The 17,303-nt window shown below is 39.7% G+C and overlaps 1 protein-coding gene across 7 annotated transcripts in view; it reads right to left on the bottom strand.

Annotated features, from left to right (window-relative positions):
- The window catches only part of LOC108711189 (SRSF protein kinase 2), a 58,827-nt gene extending 41,567 nt beyond the window's left edge, over positions 1-17,260 (bottom strand). For 4 of the 7 annotated variants that reach the window (XM_018252657.2, XM_018252660.2, XM_018252661.2 and 1 more), the window contains exons 1-2: positions 17,118-17,260; positions 16,922-16,982 (exon numbers count right to left, since the gene is read on the bottom strand). In XM_018252657.2, coding sequence (XP_018108146.1) covers positions 16,922-16,982; positions 17,118-17,133 — 77 coding nt within the window. In that variant the 5' untranslated portion in view covers positions 17,134-17,260. Of the gene's footprint in view, positions 1-1,726; positions 1,988-16,921; positions 16,983-17,117 lie in introns of those variants that run through there. The other 3 variants (XM_018252659.2, XM_018252662.2, XM_018252665.2) reach the window with 3 other exon arrangements.
- Between the last annotated feature and the right edge of the window lie 43 nt (positions 17,261-17,303).

Below are 17,303 nucleotides of genomic sequence, written 5' to 3'. Positions count from 1 at the left end.
TTTGCAATAAAAAGAGTTTTTAAAAACATATTCTAATATTAAAGACAACCACCTGGGCAATGCCGATTCCTCAGCTAGTATAATAGGGATCATCAAAATTGCTGAGCTTCTTCCCCACCAAAACCTTGATAATATCTACTGTTTGTTTGTGGCTCACATTCAACTGCCAGAGAGACAATCAGATGAATACTAACTGGAAGCCCTAATCGACATCAAGAGTCTAAAAATGAGGTACTAGCAACAGTAGATGGTTAAAAGCAGCTGTGAAGATGGACTGACCTGCTGGGCAAAAAAAACCCTACAAAAGACACCAAAATGAGGCTGTTAATTCTAAAGATGGTATTTCCCATGAAGGACTTATACATAAGCAAGATTAACACTTTTTAACAACTATTCCAACTGAAAAGTCTTTGTGGACTGTATTTGCATTACATTTCAACATTTTTGGAAGTACTAATTTGGGGGTGTTGTATGGTTCCAGCATAGGCACATTGACAAGCCATCTCAGAAACCTAGTATATCATTACAAAACCACAGAGGCACTCTAGTGTGTGTGTGTGTGTGTGTATAAATGCACACATATATATATACACACATATATACACACATATATATATATATATATATATATATATATATATATATATATATATATATATATATATATATATATATATACACACATACACATACATACATATATATATATATATATACACACATACACATACATACATATATATATATATATATATATATATATATATATATATATATATATATATATATATATATATACACATACATATATATATATATATATATATATATATATATATATATATATATATATATATATATATATATATATACACACACATATATATATATATAGATATATATATATATATATATATATACATACACACATACATACACACACACACACACACACACACACATATAAATAATGAAAGGTGTGTGTATAGACATAGACATGTCAAGCAATACACAGAGTAATATGGAGTCAAAGGTATCCATTGGTATCTCTTATTTTTCTATATGCAACTGATACTACAAGTTTCCACTGAAAAAATATATTTATTATTTCAATTTAAGAATTAAAGGCTATAAGGTGCTTTATAAGGCATAACTGAAGATCAGAGCATGTAGTAATTATGGTTAGAGACCAAAGAATGGCACACTAACAGATCATATATTTACCAGCATTTCCTGCATGCATTTGCACAGGCTTGTAGAAGTGCATTTAGGCAATAACATGACTAATCTATATAGGTTAGCAAATCCAATGTTATTTTGTAAGGGCACTCCCTTCCTAACAAGAGTCTTACATTTTATATGAGCATGTTTTAAAATCCTTATTGCTGAATATGTATAATTTCTGCACACAGATGCTTTAGTCTGAAAAAAAAATGAAATGCATATAAAATAAATTGGAATAAAAAATGAATAACCATGAATGAATTTAAATAAATTGCTTCATCTTATAGATAAGGATGTCATACTGGTCCCAAGTAGCTGCTGCACTATAATTCCCGGCAACCCCTTCCAGCCTAAAGGTGTGTATGGATGCTTGGTGTTTGTACAGAAGCTGTAAGGCTGCTGCCTGGGAATGTTCATGCTGGCACAGTGTCATTATCAGATGAGTATTTCAGTATTAGCGCTGCTGCACTACTCATTGTTCATGCAAGAGATGTAGTTGTACCTTTCTGAAGACGACGACTTCTCAGAGTTAACTGACATCAGCAACTCAATCGTCTGCTTGGTTTCTGGAAAAAAATGTAAAAAAAAAAATGTTCTCGCCCAGGTCTGGTCGTTCCTGTGTGTGCCCAGAAATTGTAACGTTATTTGATCACGGGTTACAGCGTTTGAACTTTGCAGGACATGAAGCCGACAGATTTGTGAAAGATGATAAAAAAAATAAACGGCGTTTCACAGGTTCCGTTCCGAAAACAGAAAGCTCCAGAGGCATAAGGCCTGACTGAAATGTACACATGACTGTTTATGAAAGCAGGCCGTACCATTTCTATCTAGCGCGGGGGAGCATCGGTAAAGAATGAGCGGCAGCTGGTTTTTTTTTTTAAATGAACTAGCTTTGTCACCGGCGCTATGTATAAAACCTAGATAACGCAGCTTGTGCATTTGGCCTCATAAAAAGGACGATTCTTCTTTTCGGGAAAAAGAATAACCACTACAGGTTCTATGGAGTACTACATTCTAAACACGATAGCATTGAGAACCAGCTGCCGCCACCCTTTCTTGACAATGTAATGGTCTGAGCCGAAGAACAGCAACACCCATTATACAGGTTAGACATTTTATACATCTTGACAAAATATCACACACTATCGTTGGGAGCTTACTTAGTATCCACATATAGAACGTTGCTTTTCTCTCTGGGGCCACGGAATCTTAGTGGCATATTTTTACTGTAACACAAGGTTGTCAAAATGTCAAACCATTTATATGATGAAATCTAAAGTATTATAATTACTATCGCAACCCATGTATTCAACGCATGCTACCTTTACATCATTGATGGCTAATCTGTAAATGATTTAGACCACAGCGCTGTTTTCTGTGCAGTCACCCAATATGAATCTTTTCTGTGGCAAGGGACCAACCCTATATTTATTATGATTTGATTTACATGCCTAATTCAGTGGAGTTGGGGTGGAATCTACTACATGCAAGCAAACACCTAAGTGGGTTCAGCCAGGTTTGGGGGGTTACAGGGTCAGAGCTTGGGATAGGCAGAAGAGGCATGTGACTAGTGCAACAGGTGAGAGGTACTACCCTGCTCCTGAAGATCCTGAGCCCTATACCACTCAGGAGCACAAGAAGTCAACAAGCCTGTAAACTGAAGTGGAGGGGAGAACCCCAGCCCCATCCTACAGTATATGGGAAGAAACCTTCCCAGTCACGGCAAGAAATCCCACAGTTCAAACTACTGAACAGACAGAACACTTGTATATGGAAGCCCTTCAGTGGCTTTGGCACAAAAACACAATAAGGGAAGAGAGGGTAGAGAAGTCCTGCCTCTGTGCAAAGCAAGCCCAACATACAGAAATAAAGCAACATGAATTTAGAAAGGACTCCCCCTATTGGCTTACTGAATGTCTATGGAAGTAGAGCAGATCTACCATCCCTCTCCCATGTAGGTGATTTCAGCATAATACCTGGATTTCTCTGGCATTAGCTTTAGTGTGATTGTGCAACTCTTTGCTTGTGATCTATCCCTTTTTTCACCTCTAGCTTCTTGACAGATTCACATTGGAATTGAGAATTTTCTGATATTGAGTGGAATCTACACATACAGGGGCCGATTCATCAAGCTCGAGTGAAGGATTCGAAGTAAAAAAATTTCGAATTTCGAAGTGTTTTTTGGGCTACTTCGACCATCGACTACGACTTCGAATCGAAGGATTCGAACTAAAAATCGTTCGACTATTCGACCATTCGATAGTCGAAGTACTGTCTCTTTAAAAAAAACTTCGACCCCCTAGTTCGGCAGATAAAAGCTACCGAACTCAATATTAGCCTATGGGGAAGGTCCCCATAGGCTTGCCTAAGTTTTTTTGATCGAAGAATTTAATCGTTCGATCGAAGGAATAATCCTTCGATCGTTCGATCGTAGCATTTGCGCTAAATCCTTCGATATTCGAAGTCGAAGGATTTCAATTCCTAGTCGAATATCGAGGGTTAATTAACCCTCGATATTCGACCCTTGATGAATCGGCCCCACAATGTTTCCTGTGCCACTGGCTGCCACACATCTCAAAGCATAATGGATCCACCCTCTTGTTTATCAGTTGGCAAGATTTTTTTCCCCTTTGTCTACAATTCCAAAAGGTTTGTTTGGATTAAAAAAGAGTTAAAATATTTACTTCATTAGTCGAAGGAACTTCCAAAAGGCCTCTCTATGCCTTGTCTAGATGCTGTTCTTCACATCTCAGGTTTTGACTATGATAAGGTTGCAGGTGAGGATTCCTCCTGAAGACTTTCCCATGCAGGTTATGCTGCACTCAGGACACTTTAAAATGTTCTTAATTTTGATTTTCTCTATTGTACCTATAATCAAATGGCTTCTTCTCTTCTGCAGGTTTACAACAAGAAAGCTATTCTAATCCTAGTGGGAATGTGACACTACTGGTAGCACCGCCTACTGGTTTCTCATTGGCTTCTTCTCTTTTAAATATCCTGTATGTAGTATTCAATGTTTAGTATATGACTAAGTGTCCCTGGTAGACAAGAAACGCATCAGGCTTGGTTCTTAATTATGGAGAATAAAATGTAAGCTTTTAAACCTTTTTCAATCTGTCTCTGGCTTTACTACTTTGTGGGTCCAGGCTTGTGCCAGCCACGTTTGATGTTTCCTGGTGTTTGCTCCCTTTGCTGAAGGTCTGGGGCATGTGCACCCAGGTCCACCGTGCCATAGCGGCAGGGCCGGGCCATGCTGGCCGGGCGCCCCAGGCAACCCAGCCAGCTGTGATGCTCCCTCCACCGCACACATAGGAAGCGCGCGCATGTGCACTGACCGCTCACATAGGAAGCGCGCGCATGCGCACTGAACGGCTGCGTCAACCACTTCAGGTATGCTCACCCCCTCCCACGTATGCGAATGTGCACAAACAGACACATGGACTGGAGACGAGCAGCACATACTCAGCCGGGCTAGGGGTAGGTAGCGCCCCTCAAGCTTTGCGCCCTAGCCACGTGCCTACTCTGCCTACACCTAGTTCCGGCCCTGCATAACGGTAAGCTCATCTAACGCACTTAATACACTCCATATACTGGTTTTATATCTGTACAGTTCATGTGACACTACTGTCTACTAAAGCAGAGTGGCAGTCAATTGGAAATGAGTAGGTGATTCAATTACTGCAGAGCTCTGCTCAGTGGACCAGAGGGTCAAAAGCTATTTCTGTCTGTAAGCCTGCAAGAGAGAAGGAGCCATTGAATAAAGGATCACTTTGCACTTTGAAAGTTAACTCTTGGTTAAACTCAACTCTGACTGCCAAGATGTCCAGGTACCCTATCATTTGGGGAAACGAGACAGAGGCTGAAGCTAGTATAAGTGATCTTAGATTACTACTATTGCAGAAAAAATGAGAACAATTGCCTCAAACACTTACCTCAGACCCAAGCAAAAAAAAGTAACCAATGAATGTTCAAACCAATAGTTACAACTTCAACATGTTTTAGTAGAAAAACTTTTTATTATGAAAGTTTTCTCTAAGACTGTACAAAGTGAGTTGATATAAGAGAAATAAAGCTAAATGACAAATTTAACTAGGGATGAACTGAAGGCAAATTTGATTGGATGGCTTTTGAGGGGGGTAAAGGAACAATAACACCAAAAAATGAAAGTGTCCAAAAGTAATAAAAATATAATGTACTGTTGTGCTGCACTGGTAAAACAGGCATGTTTGCTTCAGAAACCCAACTATAGTTTACACAAACAAGCTGCTGTGTAGCCATGGGGAAGCCATTCAAAGCTGAAAAATAAGAAAAGGCACAGGATATGCAGCAGATAACAGATAAGCAATGGGTTTCTTCAGATTATTGGTTATCCACTGTGTCCTGTGCTTCAATCGCTGCCCCCATGGCTACACAGCAGTTTGTTCATATTAACTATAGTTGTTCATCTGAAGCAAACATAATTTTTGCCAGTGCAGGGCACCAGTACATTATATTGTCTTTCCATTAAAATAACATTTTTGAGGTTACTGTACCTTTAATGAATTCCAGTGTAGGTATTAAATGTTTGGTGGATTACATAAACGGAGATCCGTTGTGGTGAAAAAAAAATATTTGTTCAGATGGCAAATTACTTCTTTAATTAACTTTAACGTTGATAATGATAGCATTCTTAAAAAAACTTTGAATAAAAATAGCAAAACAATGTAATACAATAAAAGCACTTTTAAACATTACATTTTTTATACTTCTTATGTGAACAAGTTATGAGTTAAGTGAAACTCCGGGGGTGTCAAAGATACAGTGGGTGGCAGGTGCTGCCCACAATCCATTCACCCCAGACTCATTATCATTTTACAGAATAGCAGCTTTTTATATATAGCTTATTTATTGATATATTTTTAATATATATTTTATTTATATTATTTATATATTATTATAGCTCATTTCTCTTTCCTGCCATAGCTGAAACAAGCCAATTTCTACGCTTATTTCTACATACATAAAAAAAAAACAAAAAAAAAAAAAACACACATACATTGAGTAATTTGACTCCATTTTATAGAATTTTTCAGGTAGAAAGATCAGGCTTCAGCTCATACAATGATGTCATTAGTGCCCAAATTTTGTCAGGCAGTTGACACAATTTCAACCTTATTTCCTGACAATCTGGGTGTGTAAGTGACATTACACAGGAAGAGCCACGAGGGGGATACACACGCCTGCAGGGAACCCTTGATCGAGGGTGCAACCTGTGCAAATATCTTTTCCTATGTGCCATCATTCTTCACACTAAATGTGAGTGCAAATTTGTTTTAAACTTTTTTATACTTTTTAATAAATGGCGTTACACTATCCTGGCTTTATATCTCTCTATGGGAACATGAGGAGCTGACAGGAGGAGGGAGAGACCTGCTAAACTCTACGAGCCATATAGTAGGCAATCCAGCCAAACGGTGGTGGAAAAATTGGAAAAACTTTGCATGTCACCAATAACAGTGGAAATTTAAAGGGGAAATACACCTCCCCTCTGTTTCTTTCTCTGTTGCCGTAGGCGCTGATCTGCATATACATTTTTGGATACTTTGTTTGTGCAGCTGAGAGATTGTGGGAAGATTGGCAAGAGAAAGTGATTTTAAAGGACTTTTTTAATTTTTCTTAATTATTCTCTGTTAATCTGGGTGTATGTAGGACAGGTTAGGGAGTCCGTTTTAATAGGATTATAATCCAGACCAGCAGATTGCAGTTGGTCAGTCCAAATTCATTGGGCCCACAGAAAAACATGATATGGTAGCTAACAAAGAAATTGACTTGCGTATAGCTTAGCTACCCTTATTCTTATGGACAGTAGAAAGTTAAGTGTAATGTATGTATACTATTTACTCGTTTTAGAGAAGCTTCAAAAAACAGGTTGCAATCATGACAGAAGACATCTAGTTAGAGATCGCCAAACGAGCGGATCTTTCCCCGATATGCCATTAACAAGCATGGCTATATCGGGGGTAATCTGAATCTAAAACGATCAGATTACGATGTGCAACGGGCTCCGGCGGGATTGCTGGACGAAAGACGTCGGCACTCTCCACACACAATCTGAATCCTGGATTCGTATGATAGGATCTGTGCGTCTATGGCCAGTTTAAGCTGTTGTGGGAGCACTTACCGGTCTCAAACTGTCTCCCATGTGCATCACATCTACTGCGATCCCAGCAGTTACACTTAGCAGATACTATAATCAAAAGATGGAGCACCAGAGAAGTCGCAGTCCGTTTAAAAAGTGAAGTTTATTCCATCATCATTAAAAGTATTGCATGCCTCTATCAGCCCACGGGACTTCTCTGGTGCTCCATCTTTTGAGTACTTACTTAAATGAGACATTATTATTATATTATTGGGGACTCTTAGGATAAACACGTATGTATTTGTAAAAATGATGTATGAAGCTTTGTAAGTCAAGTATCAGTGACATTTTCAATAAAAGTTCTATGAACAGTTTTGCTTTTCCAGTCTTCCAGTATTGCTATGGCAGAGGCATAATTATTTCCAATTAATTTTTCTGTTCCTAGAGGACAACATTAGTAAAAACGATAGACTTGAACACTAATAGGTGGTAGTGTTCCTGGGGCTTTTCAGTTTGTCACTGTGCCAGAGGCATGTGTATGAAGATTGCCACTGTAAATTATCATAATTTATTTATATAGCGCTGTCAAGATACGCAGTGCTTTACTGCAGTTATAGCAAACAGGGAATAAATGGTGCATAACAAACAAGGATTACAGAGTACAATAGGGTTAGAAGGACCTAGAGATTAGAGTTTACAAACTAAAGGTTAGGGTACAATTGAGACATTAGGATTATATAAACACTTTGTCATTTTTGATACAGCAATGATTAATTAAGGTACATCGAATAAGCCTCTTTAAACAGGTGGGTCTTTAAGGAGCGCTTGAAAGTTTGGAAAGAAGGAGAAAGTCTGACAGCTTGTGGCAGAGAGTTCCAGAGAAAAGCAGAAGCCCGAGAGAAGTCTTGTAGACGAGAATGGGCAGAAGTTATCAGAGGATAAGTGGGGCGAAGATCAGAAGCAGAGCGAAGGTTTCGTGAAGTAGTGTATTTGGAGATTAGAGATGAAATATAGAAAGGGGTTTCATTATTAAGGGCCTTGAATGTGAGTGTAAGTAATTTGAATTTGATTCTAGAAGAGATTGGGAGCCAGTGAAGGGACATGCATATGGGAGCAGCTGATGTTGAGTGGCGAGCTAGATGAATGAGTCTAGCGGCTGCGTTTAGAACAGATTGGAGTTGTGAAAGGTGACTTGTTGGCATACCTGTGAGGAGTAAGTTGCAGTAATCAAGGCAGGAGATGATAAGAGACTGAATCAGTGTTTTAGTTGATTCTGAACTGAGATATGGTCGTATTCGAGCAATGTTGCGCAGTTGAATATGGCAAGATTTTGCAAGTGTTCCAATGTGTAGTGAAAAAGACAGATGTGAATCTAAGATAACTCCTAGGCAGCGTGCCTGTGTGGTGGAATGAAAGGTGGTGTTGTTTACGGTGAGTGATATCTGAGGGACATGGGAAGATCTTGGAGGAAATATAATGAGTTCTGTTTTAGAAAGGTTCAGTTTCAGGTGGCGCTGTGACATCCAGGAGGAGACAGCAGAGAGACAGTCTGTGACTTGGGAAAGGACAGAATTAGAAAGATCAGGAGTAGACAAGTGGAGTTGGGGGTCATCAGCATAAAGGCGATACTGAAGTCCAAATGACCGAATAAGTTTTCCTAGTGAAGTTGTATAGAGCGAGAACAGCAGGGGGCAAAGAACAGAGCCTTGAGGAACTCCAACAGAGAGTGGGAAAGTAGTAGAAGTAGAGTTAGAGAAGGAAACTTTAAAGGAACGGTCAGACAGATATGTAAACCATGAAAAAGCAGTGTCCCGAATGCCAGATGAGTGTAGAATGTCAAGGAGGAGTGTGCGGTCAACTGTGTCAAAGGCTGCAGAGAGATCTAGAAGGATTAGAATGGAATAGTGACCTTTAGACTTTGCCAATAGAAGATCATTGGTTACTTTGGTGAGTGCAGTTTCAGTCGAGTGTGATGGGCGGAAGCCAGATTGCAAGGGGTCGAGGAGGGAGTTGTGAGTGAGATGCTGGATCAGGCGTTTGTAAACAAGCCTTTCTAGTAATTTGGATGCGAATGGAAGAAGGGAGAGCGGTCGATAGTTAGTGGGAGAGCTGGGATCAAGAGAAGGTTTTTTGAGGATAGGAGTGATTAGTGCTGGTTTGTATAATGATGGAAAGGTACCAGTAGAGAGTGAAAGATTAAATAGGTGGGTAAGTGCAGGAGAGAGTGTATCAGAGATTGGGTGGAGGAGGCGAGAGGGTATAGGGTCGAGGGAACAGGCCATGGGTTTTGAGCAGGCTAGAAGTTTGCTAACTTCATCTAGAGTTGCAGGGGTGAAGGAGTGCAAAGTAGATGTGAGTGGACTGCACGTTGGTCTAAGATTGTTGTCGGATGGTATGCTCAGCCTAATGAGATCGATTTTTTCATTAAAGAAATGAGCAAGGTAACATTAATAGGTGGAGGGGGTGGAGGGGGGCATAGGAGTGAGTTAAATGTGGCAAACAGCTGCTGTGGTTTGGAGGACATAGTAGATATTAGAGAAGAGAAGTATTGTTCTTTGACTAATGATAGAGCACGGTTATAGCAGGAGAGCATGAATTTGAAGTGGATGAAGCCAGGATCAGTTCGTGACTTTCTCCACCGTCGCTCAGCTGATCTACTACATCTTTTGAGGTACCGTGTTACACTAGTGTGCCAGGGTTGGGGTTTAGCTGGCCGGCTGTGACGGGTGGTAGAAGGTGCAAGGGAGTCAAGTGCTGTTGAAAGGGCATCATTGTAGAGAGAAGCTGCCATATTGGGACAGGAGAGAGTATTAATATGAGATATGGATTGAGCTGATACTGTTGATAATTGTTGTGGTTCAAAGGCATTAAGGTTTCTGTACATGTGGGTAGAGAGAGATGGTTGTGAAGGTGCAGATGAAAGCAGTATCTGAAAGGAGAGTAGATGATGGTCAGACAGAGGGTAGGGAGAGTTAATTAAGTTGAATGGGCAGCATGAGTGGCAGAATATAAGGTCAAGAGCATGACCCTCGATGTGGGTAGGTGAGTCGGTCCACTGAGAGAGACCAAATGAAGCTGTTAGAGAGAAGTTTAGAGGTGGCAGCAGAAGCAGATTTGTCAATGGGGATATTGAAGTCCCCTAAAATGAGAGCAGGATTCTCACTGGAGAGAAAGTATGGAAGCCAGGCAGCAAAGTTATCCAAGAAGGTGGAGACCAGGGGGGCGATATATGACAGCAACACGCAGAGAGATTGGAGAAAACAAACGTATGCTGTGGACTTCAAAAGAAGTGAAGGTGAGAGAAGTCGGTGTAGTTAGATTTTTAAACCTACATTTGGGGGAAGGAAGTAATCCCATCCCACTGCCATGACGGCCATCCGGTCTAGGCGTGTGACTAAGTGAGAAGGCCTCATAGCAGAGGGCAGCAGGTGAAGCAGTGTCTGAGGGGGAGAGCCATGTTCATATACACATACATACATATACATATATATATATATATATATATATATATATATATATATATATATATATATATATATATATATATATATATACACATACATACATACATACATACATACATACATACATATATATGAATATATATATATATGAATATATAGGTCGGATAAGATGTGCAGGAAGAAATACATTAGTTTGAGCAGCCATGTTGGGGCGCATGCATGCGCAAAATGAGCAAATGCTGCAACTTGCTCATTATTGGTGTGATGTCAGCCGGTGCAATGCACAACATGACCACTCGCAATGGGAGTTCCCTCCTGGTGTGAGTGTCCTAGCACTGAAGGAGCCAATTTAAAAAAAAAGAAACTACGGTTACCTTGGTGGGGGAAATATTTTAGGGCAACGCGCCCTTTAAGGAAGGGGGAATATTATATTAGATATACAAATGTCACAGTTTATTAGATCTTTGGCACAACACATATCCCAAATCAATTCAACACCAGTCACGGGGTTACATCCAGCCAATATTAGTGAACCCTGATTCCGCCGCAGATTTGACCCATACACAGTTTTCCATGTGGTCCCAAAAAGGTTTCTTACCATTCACAAACTACTTATCCTCCATTGACTTCTCCCCATCTATTGCAAGGAATTGAGCATTTATCCTCCACCAAGTTATTTCAATCGTAACATATCACATTTCTTCCATTATCAATTGCCACGGCAGGTGACTATAGAGGGTTCATAATCTAAAAAAAGAGATGTCAGCAACCAATGTTTACAGCAGGTAATATCTAATTACTATATAATCAATTAATGGAACCCACATGACGCTGACCTACAACATCAGGACATGGACAACAAGTGGCCATAAATTCATAAACTGTCTCCCATTGTCAATATTAAAGGAACAGTTCAGTGTAAAAATAAAAACTGGGTAAATAGATAGGCTATGCAAAATAAAAAATGTTTCTTATAAAGTTAGTAAGCCAAAAATGTAATTTATAAAGGCTGTAGTGACTGGATTTCCAACATAACAGAACATAACACTACTTCCTAGTTAGTCAGTGACCTGAGTTAGTCAATGACTTCAAGGGGGGGCCACATGGGACATAAATGTTCAGTGAGTTTGCAATCAGTGGAAACCAAGCTATTATGTTGGACATCCAGTCACTTCAGTTTTTATACATTACATATTTGGCTAACTATATTAGAAACATGTTTTATGTTGCACAGCTATTTACCCAGTTTTAGTTTTATACTGTACAATTCCTTTAAAGAAGTGGCCTACAAAATATTCTCCATATGGTTCATCCCTCTTTTTCGCGAACACGTGTCCATTCCTACAGCATCAAACGTGCTTCTGTGGCTTTCAAATTTAGCTGGTGCACTGCCCTATAGTTGGACGCATGCTGCACCATTGTTTCAATTGGTTGGCATTGAAACTATTATTATTACAGTTATGCCAGAGACTTATCTACCTTCAAAATATACATGACCTAACCACCTGATTAGAGGACTGATTAGATACATACAATGAGGTATGGACACCGTGGGATACATCTCGCACTAAAAATGCATACCTCCCAACATTTGAAAAATAGAAAGAGGAACAAAAACATTTGCAGCGCTATGCGCAGTGAACATTTTTGGACAATGCCCGTTTGATGGCCACACCCCCTAAATATCACATTCTTTTTACAAAATTTGGGAGGTTATGGAAAGTTTGAACACATTCCTGGGGGTTTTAGAATTCAGGCTTTAGGTGTTATAACAGTTTTGCTAATGAAGGTGAATTGCCATTTAAGCTGCAAGCCACAGTTGCTCCAAGAGACCTGCTATTTTAAATAGTTACAATTGTATCTTTGCTTATCTTAAATAGTTACAAATGCAAGTGCACCTGCCATTCTTGGCTCTCTGCCAAAAGCCTCAGTAATTTAGAAACCTTGTATCTTTTTCTGGCTGTTCAGTGGAGGAGATCAAAGAGAAGACATTACTGTAAGAATCCGGGACTGCTGGTCGAGCTGTCAGAATATAAACACCCCAAAATTTAAATAGTACGCAAAAATGTTCAAGTCGAACAGTTCAGCTTTTAAGTTTTGTTGGTCAGAAAAGTCCTTAGCAGTAAACTAACCCTACAATCTATATGTAATGGAAAGTAGTGAACTTACCCCACGGGACATCCAAGATGGCGACCTCCTGCTCCACCATGCGGTTCTTCCTGGTCGCAGTATGACTGCGTCAGAAACGTGTCGCCCTAGGATTGATCGCCGGCGACGGAATGGACGCCGGCGTCAGGACGCCAACGTGAGGACGCCGGCGTCATGACGTCACTGCGTCAAGTTTGGCGCCAACTTTTGGACTATTTATTCCCAAGTTCCCTTTCTGTCTTTGCCCAATTATAGGTCTATCTTGTATAGTTCCTGGGAGTGATTCTTGATATTCTGATAACCGTGTACCGACTTCTTGCCTGTTTCATCGATTCTGATCCTTGCCGCCTGTATTGACCATTTGCCTGATTACGACTATTCTTCTGATAAATCCTTTTGTACCGCGAACTTGGTGTTGTTGTCTCCTCCTTGGTCCACACTACAACAGAGCCTTCGGGCCCTGACACTATATACATGTAACATCAGTTTTTATGATGTAACATCAGTTTTTGAACATTTTGTGCTCTTTCATTTTAGGAGCATTTTCTTGGGGGTTAGTTTACCTAGAAACTGTTTTTCTCAGGACAACATAAGCTTTCAAAATCCGAGAGTTTTTGTTTAATTCTACTTTTGTAAAAAGATATAGGCTTTAAGTGTCTAAAAAGTGAAAAAGGTAATGTTTTCCTTATATAAACATATTATCAGTAATATAATTTATTTTACATACAAAAAAAAACAGATTTCGAAACTCGTGTATCCCAAACATGCCAATACCAATATGTATAGTTTTAAGGGACTTGTATAGGTCAAAAATATATTTTGGACTTGTATAGGTCAAAAAACTAGCATGCTTCAGATTTTAAGTCCACAAATTCCAATAATGGTAGGTTAACCCAAAAACATTTTTGAAAATAACTAGTGAAGGGCAAATCTGACCCATTTCGCAAAACAGCAAAAATTAACCAAAATGCATTGAAGTCTACGGGCAACAAAAATTTTTTGATTCAAGATAAAATTTTTCATCCTTAGGCCATTTTCGCAGCAAAAACTTGCCGAAAAATTTCCCTCATCATTAGAAAAAACAAACACTCTGAAGGATCCAAAATGGGTAAATAGGACTTCTGTCCAGGGCCCCCATCCAGACCCCCTGGCCCCACTATAATGGTGGCGCGGTTGTCCCAACGGATCGGCGCTCATGCGCAGCCGGAGCCGTGCCGGCGCGCATGTGCGGGCGGCGGCACGCCAGTGTGTATGCGCAGCCGGAGTTGCACAGCGCACCAGCGCAAAGTGAGCTGTGCGGCGCCGATTATTGATTTTTTCTTTTTAGTAAGGCCCAGGAGATTCGCAGAGGGGTCTGGCCCGGCGGGGGCCCATTAGGGCCGGGCCTACCGGGTTTTTTCCCGGTCTCCCACTGGGCAAGTCCGAACCTGAGCTATTTAAACATCATCATAAATGATGTATAATTTCAGATTATGATGTATGATTTCTGTCAAATGCCTAGAAAGGTGTCATTACTATATAAATAACAGGAAATAAATAAAACCTACCTGAGATGAAGACAACTTTGATCATCTTTAGCAGTTACTACTACTGAAATCAGGATTAGGTGGACTCAACACCAGAACATCACAGATAAAATCTAAAAACTCATCACGCAACTTATCGGTGGGCAAAAATGATTTTGAAAACAGTAATGTTAAAACCCCACAATGGGTCATCTCTTATATGTATTATTCTTTCTTAAAAATCAATAAATATTTTAAATTGAACGAGAGGCATCAACTCAGTGCCGCAACTGGAATTACAACCCTGGTTGCTAGCACCTAGGGGGCCTGGCAGACCCAAGGCATTCAATATAAATAGGATTATCTGTCTTATTGCATACTACAATAATCTAGGTAGAATTTCGAATGTATGTGAATTTTTTTTTTTACTTGAATAAATTCGAATGTACTCAGCTCATAAATTCAGCAGGTTTTAGGTGGCGAATATTTGAATTAAACGGTTTCCATGGTCGAGGTGTGGTGAATCTCTAAATTTACATTTGAGTTGGTGGTTTAAAATACGATTTCTGAGTTTTGACAAAATTTACCATTCGAACTGTAATAAATCTGCCCCTATGTGTCTCGCTGGACCAACATAATTAATTTCAGAAGCCTAGTTCAGAAAAAAATTCTCTGAAAAGCACCAAGCAAACTCAGCCCAAAATGGTCAATAGTTTCACAGTGACACAGTAAGCTTATATACCCATAGTAGAAAGAAAAGTGGGTTAGAGTGTGTCTGAATATGTAGTATTAAAAGTACAGCAATGTGCCAATAGAAACGGTGGCCTTTAGGGTATATTGTATGTTCAGAAAATTTCAATATGTAAATACACGTAACAGGAGTATCCGCCGTGCTTCATGTGGCTTTACTCCAATTGTTTGTTCATAAAATTAAATATGGTAAAAACCAGTGTAATTACTTTTTAATAAATATTTTAAAATACCAAAAAACAGTTGATTGCCTACTCAAAAGTATAGCCGGATCTTTATAGCACCGTCCTAGACTATGACATCCAGACTTCACTGGTAGGTATATCCTGATTTTTTTAGCGAACAGAATTTTAATCACTGGGGGATGCCTTACAGGTGATTCTAACCTTTTTTGCCTGTAACATTATAAATTGCACATTTATTGGTTTCTGTTTCAATTGAGGGGTGTGCGTGTTTAAAACAGACAGCAGGAGTAGTAGGGTTTGTATATACATTTTCAATAAATGAACCCGGAACAGAGCTTTTTTTAAATGAGAAGGAATAGAATTTTACACTTGGGGGTGCCAAAAGTTAGGCACTATTTCATCAAAACCGACAATTTTGGGAAAGCATTGCAACTAAGTAGTTTGGAGTAGGAAGACATGGTTAACCATTTTGGATTTGTATGAATGAGTACTTTGCAAAAATATATGGTTTTGGGGGTCGAAGTAACTTTCTGTGTTTTTACCATTCAAACAATTCAGTAAATGTGATGATTATTCAGTAACTGAAGTGGATTGTGCTCACTTCATTTTGGGATCTCTAAATGCCAGATACTTTGGTAATACTATGCACAATGGGCATGAAAACGTCCAGTGGACCCCCTGGCATTCAAATTTAGGATGTTTTTTTGGTACCTAATGCTATGTGGGAGATACGAACTTGCAATACACACACACATTTCAAGGAGTCATGGGACAGAAATTACATCACTAAGCATCGATTATAACTATTGACATCACTAAGCATATTAAGGATTATATGTTTATAATGCACAAGAGCCAGAAATATCCTGTAAATTATAGTCTTATAAATCGTGCTTAGTGATGTAATATCTGTCATGTGACATCTGTCATTGTGTATTATGAATAATAAATAAAGTACACTCTGTTGTAAAATATGCGATTATTAGAAGTCACCTCAGATGTCCATGATCTTTATATGGTCATGGAGCTCCTTGGAGACTTATCCTCATATTTTACACTATGCAGTACTTTATTCACTAAATCTACACACACATTTACCTTTGGACCGGCGGTGCTGCAGTTAAATAGCACAGTGTCACATAAGGTTGATGGGACACAACAAAAGAGTCATCATTTTAAGTTTGGGGGCTGTGGCTGTTTGAAAGTTTCAATACAAGTATGGTAATAGTGAGCAAATAATGAGGAAGCTCTGACACAAAAAGCTGTTGTTAAACATACATTGAATATGAAATGTTTCTCACACTCAAGACACATAAAGTAATCATACAAGTACTGAGCTGGGGAAGGAAAAACAACCCTTTCCTCCCCAGACTTTGCAGACCTATTGTACAACTTCCAACATTTCAGCAGACAGAGCTGGAAGAGGAGAAGTGTATTCCTTTAAAAGATGCAACACTAAAGTATATCCCTGTACAGGCACGGGTACAAATGCAATACCCCATCCTTACTCCCCCAGAGAACACTTACTTTTTACGAGTCTTTTCTTTTTTTCCTTTCGGTCTCCTTTTCCGGGCCTGAATGGCCAGCACTAAGGGAAAATAGATGCAGAACACAGGGAAAATGAATAAGAGCCGGTTTCAGACAGGCACCTCTGTAACAATTGAAACCAATGTTACCTGGGACAGAACAGGTGCATGAAACATCCAAGCATTCATTTACTTACCCTTGCCGGCGTTCATCTCTGTCTTGCCCCGGACCTTACAGCCGGTACTATCCACGACTCTGTTTACGCAGGCGCAGCCCTAGATTTCCAGAAGCCGACTGAGCTCGCGCCGCACAGCGCGCTGTTTCCCATTCACTGCGTCACCGGCTCTCCCCCGCCTTCGACGACTCATCTCCTAGGCAACCG

This window comes from Xenopus laevis, chromosome 3L, assembly GCF_017654675.1.
Source record: "Xenopus laevis strain J_2021 chromosome 3L, Xenopus_laevis_v10.1, whole genome shotgun sequence".
NCBI classification, from domain to species: domain Eukaryota; kingdom Metazoa; phylum Chordata; class Amphibia; order Anura; family Pipidae; genus Xenopus; species Xenopus laevis.
This window is presented reverse-complemented; position numbering and strand designations above follow the sequence as displayed.